Source organism: Hypomesus nipponensis, chromosome 1, assembly GCF_054491055.1.
Source record: "Hypomesus nipponensis isolate SF chromosome 1, ASM5449105v1, whole genome shotgun sequence".
Classification (NCBI taxonomy): Eukaryota; Metazoa; Chordata; class Actinopteri; order Osmeriformes; family Osmeridae; genus Hypomesus; species Hypomesus nipponensis.
Window position 1 is genome coordinate 5,181,385 of NC_140361.1, and position 11,440 is coordinate 5,192,824.

An 11,440-nucleotide genomic window follows, 5' to 3' on the forward strand; every position below is an offset into this window, starting at 1 on the left:
ACTACTACAAACATGAAATTCACCAGTGTAATTTTATGCAGTACAAAACATATGCCAACACTGTAATCCTCAGAATTATACAGAATTTAAACAAAAAAAAAACAAGTTTTAAATTGTGCCCCTGGTCAAAACAAAATACATTTTCAATTGAGTGTGTGTGTGTCATTCCTATTAGTCCTTTGGTTTATAGTCAGTAGACAAAGTACAGTTCATAAGGACTCATCTCCACTTTCAGATGTAGTTTACAGCTATCCAATAAAAATAATGGATTTTAGGAATCATTGGGCAGTCCAAACAGTTTGACAGTTCCTGCCTCTCGGTTGCTGTCGTACTTCCCTTCCTTGTCGTCACAAGCGTATGCCAACAATGGCCTCTTGGGATGCCATGCTACAGTGAACGTTGGTGATTCACACTGAACTTCCCATAGCTTTTCACCTGTGAATCAATCAATATTACATATAACATCCTTTTTTTATAGCCCTACGATAACAGTAAAACTTTGAAAAAAATATCATACATTTAGAATGTTTAGTGAATAACTAGATCAGAAGCTGCCATTATGAAATATGAAAAAAAAAATCTATGTAACATATGTCTCTCTTTACGCACAAGTGCCTGATATTTACACAGGTTCATTTTAAGGAGTAAGCCAAAACACATGCATTCTACTAACCTGTCTCAACCTCTGCTATGTCAATGAAGTGATCCTCTGAAGCTGATGCCAACATCTTCCCATCGTGACTAAAACTCAAAGTCCTTACTGGCCAGTCCAACCTGATGACAAAACAAAAGACATATATATTTTATGCTTATACTTTGTCTTATGTTTTGTAAGATTTGTTACCTTTTTATTCATGTTGTACCTACAAATCAAACAGTTCGCATCAATAACGGGTCTGTTCAACACTGGCCAAGGTAATTTAACCAAACAGGCAGAAAAAAAAAGAAAAAAAAAACTGATATAAATCCAAATGTAGTCAATAAAATGTGACTTTCTGGCATCAGGATTCAACTAATCAAACATTCCATCATACACGGCAGTAATGTGAGGGAGCAAATCTGTCCATCCAAGTAGACTGAACAGCAGAAAGACTAACCTGGAGAAACAGCGAACACAGACCAGCTCCTCCACATTCCACAGACTGACCAGAGCGTCTGCACTTCCTGTTGCAAAGTACTTCCCCGTGGGGTCAAACTTGATGCATATGCAGTTGGAAGGGTGGGCATTGATGGACTGGATAGGCTTCAACTCAGGATAACTGGAAATGTGTAATAGAGTAACAAATCATTATTAGTTTTAAGATAATATGGTGGTGCAGTGGTTTGGTGTCGAGGGACAGCAGTTTCCTTTAAACCTTATTATGAAAATTGAGGAACACATGCCCAGTGTTTGAGAAGTGCATGTGTTTAAGGCTATGCAGCATAATAACTACAAATCATAAATACTAATTACAAACACTTGTATTTAGTGTCCTTGTATTCAGACGCATAACAAAAGCACCAATTGTAATTCATTTTTAGCAACTTGGTTTTTCTATATGTATACACTGTTGCTTATATATTTAGATAGAAATGAATGCCTCTTATGCTTTCTCTTACTACCACAAATCCTGGAAAAAGCACTGCAAATACAAATAGTTTTACCTGAGGACATTGATGCATCCATTTCCATTGGTCAAAAAGAACATGTCGTTGTCATTGTTCCAGGAAATCTCGTTGACCTCAAACTTAAACTGTTCCTCAGCACGTGACCGATGAGTCTTGGCGTCAATGAAGGTGACCACATCATCCTTGTTCCCTACAGCTATCGTCTGACCATCTGGACTCCAGCAGATATTGATATTTTCCCCTAAACACAAACCAAAATAATTTTGTTTTAAATAAATTCAGTTTAAAATCAATAAATGAAATAATCATTATTCTGTATTATTACACAAATTAATGACGATCACATCAACAAACAGTTACATTGGCATGTCAAGTGTATTGTTAGAAACTGACCTTTAGTATTGACAGTGGCTATGCACTTTGTTGTCCTAACGTCCCATATTCGGATGGTCTTGTCTCCTGATGCAGTGACAAAGATGTCTGGGTTGGTTGGATGCCAACACAGCTGGTCAACACTATCTCCATGACCTCTGTAGTTGTTCTCCTTTACCTGTTATGTACATTTAAAGACATGCCAAACGTTTTCAGAATGGACCCACGTCGAAAATATTTCTGTACTCTATTCCTCGCCTGGAAGAGAGGGTTTGTTGTCCATATTTTGATGAGGAGTAGGCCTACGGACTTAACTAAGCTACAGGCTGGTCTTCCATCTACTGATGTCACTGTGACTGTACCTGACCTGGCCTGAGATTGACAATTGTTGGCTTCTCCAAACTTCAGGTGCCTGACTGAAAAAGTGAGAAGCACGTGTGGATGCACGAGTAATGTAAGTTACTTGTTAACTTACATGTAAGTATGTAAAATTATGCAAGTAGCATCACATCGCTAGGCTGGACTTGACAGTCTGCCCAATAACAAAACTATTTAGGCTAGTGTTCGACAGACCACATTAATGCTTTAAAATCAGAGGTTGCAGCATTACTAGATGCACTGATTCAATGTGAAAACAAATAACATATGTGGCATAGCAAAATAGGTAAAAAAGAAATAACAACGTGCTGTTTCGTAGCCAAACTAGCATAGTCAAACGAGGAAACATGCGGCCTCATACAGAGAAAGCTCTCTTTTTATTACTCATTTATTTTCACTAATAACTAAATCAAACTCATTGTTAAGAATCCAGCGGATATTTTGTTACAGCTAGCTAATGTAGATGGAAGCTTGAGTAAAGTGAAACAGTATGTGAAATATCCGTATCGTATATTAACACTCACCAGTCGGTCTTTTTCCAAGACAAATACGCTTGCAGTTTTGTCAAAAGACCCGGAGGCCAGCCGTCTTCCATCGCAGCTCCATGCTACCGAATGAACTTTCGCGCTATGCGCAGCAAATTCACGACTTTTATTGTTATTTCTGAAAGTTTCTTGCATCTCTTGATAGTAATGCGACGCCATGTTGAACGCGAATTTCTTCTTCTTCTATTTTTCGACAGGCTGTACGCTGCACATGCTCTGCTGCCTCTCACTGGTCAGGCGTGAAAATCCCTGATAGCGTCGGTCTATGGAAAATCTTTATTGCTTTTCTTCTTCTCTGATATGCCGGTGTCGTGCCAAGGCACTTATCCCCACCAGGATTTGTATCCCCTGGCCGACGTGGAAGACAGGGTTTTCCATAGTAACAAGGGACTCATTTATCTTAAATACGTTGATTTGTCTGTTACATTAAGGCGACGTTTAATGCGTCGTTTAGTATATTGTGGATTAATCGAGTGTTTTCCAAAGTTCCATATTACCATGCACCTTATAGTTACATAGGCCGACTGATAGGCCTATCTATGTGACTCGACATCACATGCAGGTTTATTAACAATATTTTTCCAAATATATGATATTATTGCAAGGGTCTGTCCTGCCATCATGTGTGTTGTTTTCTGTGTTCTTTTTGTCACAATGAACAACCTGAGATAAGATGGAGATGTCTGCTCTTTTCTAGCAAAAGTTACAGAGGGGATACACATTATATTAGGCAATTTTTTCACTTGTGAGCATTATCTTGGGGCGGGAACAGATTTCCTTGTGCCTCCAGGGACATCTGTTCCCCCTGTGTTCTCAGTGTAAAAGACTGATGTTTAGATTAAACTTGTTATACATAATGATCACAGTAACATATATCACTAGTATCCCTGTTTTTCTTTAAAAAATGACCAGCCTGTAATTTACAGAGGGGGAACCACTTTCCTCAGGTCTCCCTGGAAATCTGCTCCCACTGTGTTCTCAGTGTAAGAGACTGGTGGTGTATAGCATATTCATATTACACTTCATCACTGTAAAATTATGAATGAAAGATGAGTATCCAAAAATTATAACACCGATTTGCCAATTTATCGTACAGTACAATAGTTTATTTGTGTCTGCAACAAAAGGTAAAGTTCTGTGTTCAAAACTACACACACACAATTAAACAAGTAACAACAATAAATTAAATATAAACAACCGTCCGAATAAGACAATACTCACTAAGAACTAAGCATTTTCAGTTCAAATTGGTATACCTAGTACTGTAGATTACAGTACCGCTATTAGCCTACTGTATGCTTCCGATAAGCACTAGCTGTTACAGACTCTGAAAACAGGGAATGACTAACAATTGAGCAATACAACTTACTATACTTTTCTTTAAAGTCTGTATTTGAGTTCAAATTAACTAACCAACATCAATAAATGTACCTTATGCTCATGGAAAGTAGAGTATAAACTAACACGCGATTATATAAATCACATTCAGCTCAACCGAGCAACAAGAGAAAACGTCATGATTTTGCGCACGCGCAACGAAGGGGGAAAAGGGGAACGGAATTCTCAGAAACACCGGTGTTGTGGCCTCATGCACCCCCAACTGATAAAGCAGGTCGATACGTAGAGGTTTTAGGTTTACTTGTCTTTTGCACTTGAGTAGCCTACCCTACTCGCACGCTAACTGTAACATTCGTTGTTTTTTTCCATCCGTCTGTCAAAAAGTGTGTGTCGGTGCGTGTGCGTGCGTGCGTGCGTGCGTATAAATGTAATTCCACATCCAAAGTAGGAAGATGTTTGTATGGGAAACAGTGTCATCTAGTGTGTGCTCTGCTGGTTGACAATGGTGATAGCATTTTTTTTTTTACTTTTGTTGTAAAGTAGCCTTTAAATTCCCCTGGGGATCAATAATGTGCAATAATGTGTTACTCTACTAAAGGAACATTACAGTAACCTAATAATACAGACTTTCAGCCAACATGTCCATCAGTAGCAGTTATGTAAATATGACAGAGAGTTACGCAAAGGCCCACATTATCTCATTTTCCAGACAGCATGATAAGGACTATCAGCATACAGCGCATAGATGGAAGGCTTCATGGAAGGCTTCTTACCTTCACAAACACACTGTATGGTCTATAAAGCTTTGATACCCTATTGCCTCAAAACTATTTTGATGTTAGAAAAAATACACTCTTTTGAATGCTGTATTTATCAAACATATTTATGTATATAACACTTACATTTGCCAGTAACATAGTAAATTAGAAAGCTAATTGTAACAATCTTGTGCTTGTGGTTCTTAAGCATATTAAGTGCAAATGATTATCCTTCATAAATACTAGGACTAGGACAATAACAGAAATGTATTCTAAATCTTGATATAGCATATTTACATTTATGGATTAGATTTTTTTAATTTATTCAATTTGTATTCTTTATACAATTCTCTTTATTTTCTTAATATAAGAAATAAGTACATAAAATATATACAGCTATTTTTTCATCACTATGGTTATGATGAAATGTACTCTTTCAAGTTACCTCTTGACTCACACTGCATGATAAAGATTAGTGTTAAAAAGTCCGAGGATTGTTGTCAAGATAATTCCATCAATAGGACAGAGGATCATGTGAATACTACGTGTGTCTGAGTATGTACTAAAGACTCCTGAAGAACTTAAGAGAAAGTTCATAACCTAAAAACATGGTGGCACTCATAGGAAAGCCACGGATTGCATTCACTGTGGCACCACGAAAGAAGACCTGCAGAAACATAAAAACAGGTAGATTAAAGTACTTCAAGTTAGGGACTGCATCAAAGGCTTTTGATATTTCATATGAAAACAACCTAAGGCTGATTTTGGTGTCAACTATTAACTAACTTTTGTGAGTAAAACCTATTTCCTCATTGGTGGTGATTGGGTTGATGAACTCAAGTTTATGTTCTTTCAGTTTGTAAACTACAGTCCCTAAAATTGCGTTTGGCAGAGAGTCGATTTAGTCTTGTGACACACATATTACAGAACACCTTTCCCAACTCTAAACAAATTCAAAGTCTGCAGTTTATATGCCAATAAACCATTTTATCACAATTTATTGTACACCATTAAGTGAATGCCCATCTTGCATCAAACCCAAAGTTTATACAAAAATCAGTCACTTATAACTTCTCATATCACATGTGATGATTCAACTACAGGCCCATGCGAGGGCACAAACAGTATGGCTAGGCAAAGGCACTATGAGCATACATTTAAGACAGGTTTAAGTGCTTATTCCTGTGATTTCCCTGAGATGGTTATCAATGTTTCCTACCTGTAAACCCTCTGTCTTGTAGCTATGTACTATACAGTGGAGGATACCCCTGTACTTTCTCGGATGCAGGGAATCCGCCTGAAGTCTGCTCTTCACCACGTCTGCTGGGGTGGCTGTTACCCAGGAGATGGAGCCTATAAAAAAGAAAAATCACCAAACAGTCAAACAAGTCAGGTTGAGATTAAGATCGACAACTTCCAAGGGTTGATTTCAAGCTTTCTATACAGAGGTCCATCTCCATAGAATGTTTTACTATTCATCACTAAACACGATGACTTGCAAAAGTAATTAAACCCCTCATCAAGTAGATTGTAAAGGTGACATTGGTTTTATGTTGGTAAATCATTGTCCGGAAAAAAAAAACTGAAATAACTTGCATGTATTCAACCTTGACACAGAGCCCCAATGGCTGAAACAACCACTTTGAGTCTTTGGGATAAGTGTACCGACTTTGTACATAGCATTGGAGTAATTTTGCCCATTCTTTTTTCGGCATTTTTGTCCAGGCAGGTTAAAGTTGGACAATTCTTGTGTACTCAAATTTTTACGTGGTGCCACATATTCGAAATGGGATCGCAGTCAGGACATTGACTAGACAACTGTTTGAGCATTGAAAAATGCTATTGGATCTCAACATTCAGAGTTGTGCACCTTTATTGGTCAAGCATCCCATTCAAGTTAGAAATGGCTACTACCCTCTGTGCGGCTTTCTCAGCAAGCTGTTCACCTCAGCCCCTGGGAGTATGCCAATACAGACTATAGTGATTGGTGACTCCATCACCCTTAACATCCAATTATAACCACTAATGACAAGGAGCTGAGTTACCAAAATAGCAGCTAATGTTAGGGTGTCGGGTGAAACTAAGGCTAGAGCAAAAGAGAAAGTTTAGGCACTAGGTGAACAAAGTGGTGATACAGCAGGGACGAGAATAATGCCATAAATGTTGATCCCAATGACGTTACACTGAGATAGTCAGATGTCCCTAAAGTAAATGCAGCATGAGCATATGACCTTGCTTTTATCAAGTGTCTCTTGTCCACTTTACCCCCCCCCCCCCCACTCCCCCAATTCGAACACAGCTTGTACCTCTTTGCACGGGGTTGTTGCTTAGAAACGTGTAGCACTATGGAAATCCCTGCAGGTGCTGCTTCCCAGCCTCATTTTGTATGTATTGTAACTTATGCCGTGCACTTTCTGCTATAAAAGCAAGAGTGCTAAAATCGGAATCAGAATATTACTTTTAAACTTCAGAGAAGAATTATATGCATGTAAGTAATGCATTCCTAATACATGATTTGGCTTTAGACACATCAAGAGAACCAATCCAACTCCCAAACATTGGATCTAGTCCTTACACTTACTGGCACCTTTACACTTAACATTTCTGTTATGAAGGAGGGGGAGGGGGGGGGGACAATCTTTTGTTGGCCACTTTCACAACTGAACTATATCAATGACCTCATAGTTATCATACACTTGGGCTGAGTGAAATGTACAATGAGGATAATGTTTTCTGTAAAGAATTTGTAAAGGAATACTCTTGACAAAATAAACACGTCAGCCCTTTGGAACCTCTTCCAAAACAAACAAGTAATCTCTGCAATGAAGCACATGCAGCACTGTTCAAATTCTTAATTTGATTACAGGACATGTATTTAGTTTAGTTTTTATTTTGTCTGTAAGATTGTTGGATGTTCACATTTATATTTTCATTTGTATTTGGGGAGTTGCTGTTGTTATCTGTGTAGCCTTATTGACACTATAACGATATATAACGATGAGCTCATTAGTCATCATCACTTATTCACCATCCTCAAATTCCATCATCCATCCCAACCAAATAATTTTCAAATCATTGTGCACTTGTGCAACATGCTTAAATGTTGACTTCTGCCCTCCTTCATTAGTATCATATAGGATCATTTCACAATCACTAGCAATCCTGTGTCAGTTTGATATTAATAGCTGTGTTCGGAATTTAATGCAGAAGGTATTAACTCCCACTAAAAAGAACATCTGCTGTAACAATTGGTCATACAAGGATGGTCATAAGGCATTTCTCCTGAGTGCAATCTCTGTCATGAGTTGGAATCCAGCTCAGCTAAAAGAAGTAAAGTTCCCTCTTGCAGTGCACAGTGCATACATTGTATTGTGGGTTGGGGTCCCAAACCTTTGCAGATTATGTGAGCTGTTGTGTTAGGACATAGAATAAACAAACAAGACTCCTTATTACATTTGGTGAATCTATAACATTTATAGCAGAGATCAAGAGACTAAAAAGTCAATTAGTTTTTTTGCAGGTTTCATAGCACTAAGCCTAGGTCAAGGAGGTTATTTACAGTGTCACATGCATTACGCAACTTTGCAGAGGATGTGTGTCAGTGCACAACATAGTTGGTAATTTATGGTGTCAAATTCTAGCTTACTCGAGATAGCAGGGGTTATTTCCAGGGAGTGTTTAACCCAGTAAAACTGGTCAAACAAATTTGGACTCCTCTGACTTACTCAATATCTCTGCAATCTTAAATAGGGAGAAGAATAATCCATATAAATACAACATGCTTACCTGCTAGTCCACCAGCCAGCCATATGGAGCTAAAGCAAGGGGAGGACTTGCCATCAGGATTCAGAAGATCACAGAACAACGTGTAGGGGATGAAGTAGAGAGTGTAGCCAGGGACATCCCTCAAGACCATAGCCCCGGCCCCTCGGTAGAGGCCCTGCAATCCCTCCGACTGGAGGATGCTGCTGATGCAGTGCAGAGGTCCCCTGTAGCCATGCTGACCGGAAATCTCCACAGATTTCAGAGGTATATTACCACTCGTGTTACCAGCAAGGTTCAGGTTCTCTGCATACAGGGTAACAGACATGAAGTGAAAGGTATATTACCTCATCTCAAGTGCACATGTATTATGCTCGACTAACATAACTACACCACACCTGTTTCTTATGAATTTGTATCTTACTGTTCAGCATAAGATGTGTTCATGTCAATGTTTATTCCTAATCAATAAAATGTGAGCCTGCGCATGACCACTGTCTACCTGCTAGAACAGGCCGTGTCTGCATCTGCAGCCTGATCTTCACCAAGTCCACCGGTGCTCCCAGGCTCACTGACGCCAGCCCAGTTAGCATGCTAGCTAGTAGCAGGTCCAGCATGCCAGATGGGTGTCTGCTATCGCCATGGCGAAACTTGCTTATAAGTCTCTGTGTGTTGCTGAATAAGCCAAACACCACAGAATTATAGACTGTGATGCTGGCCAAGGGGAAGGAGAGTCCCTTAAAGAAGCCAGACACCTGGAACCAATCAAAAACAATCATGAATGTCGATACACCAACTATCTTTTGATTCCTGAGTTATAGCAAAATTAAATCAAATTGAGTTTCCCTCGGGTCTCAGGAAAAGGTCTCACAGCTGTTCAAAACCTTAAAATATTACTTTGGCCTGTTTATGCTTTGGCATGGCATTAAAATAAAAAAACGTCTACAATGTTGCATGCATACAACACAGCACATTGGAAACTAAGACTTTTATTGTTAATGCAACCCAGCCTGATGTAATCATCATGACAGACAATCCCTTGTTATTTGGGAACTAAGTTTCAGAGTCAGAGGCACTTCCTTACTGATTCTTTTCTGTAGATGGTGAGAACACAATGGAGGGTGTTTTTGTATCCTTTTCCAGCCTGCAACCGAGTCTGTAGGATTCAACAATAAATATACTATATCTTATTACATCTTATTAAAGATACTAAAACGTCACTGATCAAAATTTAGGAGAAAATAAAGTACCTTTACTGTGTCTAGTGGGTGGCCAACAATAACACTGGAAGCCCCTACAGAAATTAGTACATTGGATTAGTTTTCTCTTGCAATACTGCATTGTTTATGTAATTTACTTTTGTAAGGGCAAGTTTAAAACCTGTTGGTATTCTCACACAAAATGTAGCCTATGTGCAGTGTCGTTTATAACATTGGATTATTTTAAACATAAAACGATTAACGCAATGTAAGACTCTAGCAGAAAATAGAACATATTCTTCTAACGTTCCAGAAACAATAGTTCAACTGTGCGTCTTCAGAGGACTTCCAACAACATGCATTGTTGCCTACTACAGAGCAGAATATAGACTAACATTTAGAAAATCTATTTCTTTTAATTAAGTTTAAGACTGCAATTTAAAATAACAAAGAGGTCTGTTTGATATACAAATCTAGCCTAATATATATATTTTTGGCGCAGTGATTGTGCAAATTAGGTATGTTTGAATTTGTTTAATACAACATTTGCCTTATTTCGGTGGCTACGATGCAATTCAAATGCACATTATGTACACTAGGTCTACTGTAGCCTATAAGGTGTTAGCTGGGAAACCACATAAACTCCAAAAACGTTCATGAAACCTGAATTATTTATTAATCTCTTTCAACTTTCTTATGTGAAAACAAACTATCTTGAGGATGCGGATTCACTTTATGCTAATTTTAAATCACTCACCGCCAATCCATCCGGCAATGAAATCTTCTATACGAAAAAAATTCCTTGTCGATGCTGTGGCCAACTCTCTCCGTTTTTCCATGATCTTCAATGATGAGTCTAAAGATTTTGTACTCATAACATTTAAACCAGCAGCTTATAGACAGCACCGTATAGCCAAGATTATTAGAAGTTTGATAAACTACACAAAACTATTTGAAGAAAAACTACGGTGTCTTTGCAAACTATTTGCTGTTTTGCTACTTACATAAAAAAAAAGATCGGACGTATCTGAATGCTTTGAACCAATCAGATTCTCGGATTTCTGTTTGACCCTTTTTCTGCCGAAAGAGTTAACTTTTCATGAGAATCAGAGCGTTTTGTAGCCTATGACGGAGTATAAGAGGAATAATGCTACCCAAGCAAATATTTTTCCTACATACACGTCTCTGATTAATAACATAAGGAAGTCATGCTGGACATGCACTCAGTAGTCTTAGGGTTAAAAATTGGAATTCCATAAGCTGTGTCCAATTTTAAGAGCGTCTCATGAAAAACAAGCAATTTTCACAAGCAACACACCCTTAAGATTACCCTGTATGTAGGCTAACCCAGATAACAGCAAGATAAGTAACATAGCTTTCAACACTCAGTTGAAAGTTACCCGCAATACAGTAGCCTACACTAACAGCATACGTTTGCATGTTACTGTACAAATACGCTATATTTTTTTTTTACTCGTGA

At 38.3% G+C, this 11,440-nt stretch overlaps 2 protein-coding genes across 2 annotated transcripts; both read right to left on the bottom strand.

Annotated features, from left to right (window-relative positions):
- Nucleotides 1–13: 13 nt before the first annotated feature.
- On the bottom strand, nucleotides 14–3,105 carry thoc3 (THO complex 3). Its single transcript, XM_084707866.1, has 6 exons — nucleotides 2,883–3,105; nucleotides 2,002–2,158; nucleotides 1,645–1,849; nucleotides 1,098–1,259; nucleotides 674–774; nucleotides 14–435 (listed from the first exon to the last, which is right to left on the bottom strand). Exons 1-6 carry the CDS (start codon nucleotides 3,060–3,062, stop codon nucleotides 272–274), a joined length of 969 nt encoding a protein of 322 aa, XP_084563992.1. The 5' UTR covers nucleotides 3,063–3,105; the 3' UTR covers nucleotides 14–271.
- A 2,005-nt stretch (nucleotides 3,106–5,110) lies between these two features.
- slc25a48 (solute carrier family 25 member 48) lies at nucleotides 5,111–11,027 on the bottom strand. The gene is made up of 7 exons (XM_084707551.1): nucleotides 10,718–11,027; nucleotides 10,012–10,055; nucleotides 9,846–9,917; nucleotides 9,264–9,516; nucleotides 8,786–9,067; nucleotides 6,219–6,352; nucleotides 5,111–5,666 (listed from the first exon to the last, which is right to left on the bottom strand). Exons 1-7 carry the CDS (start codon nucleotides 10,833–10,835, stop codon nucleotides 5,562–5,564), a joined length of 1,008 nt encoding a protein of 335 aa, XP_084563677.1. The 5' UTR covers nucleotides 10,836–11,027; the 3' UTR covers nucleotides 5,111–5,561.
- Between the last annotated feature and the right edge of the window lie 413 nt (nucleotides 11,028–11,440).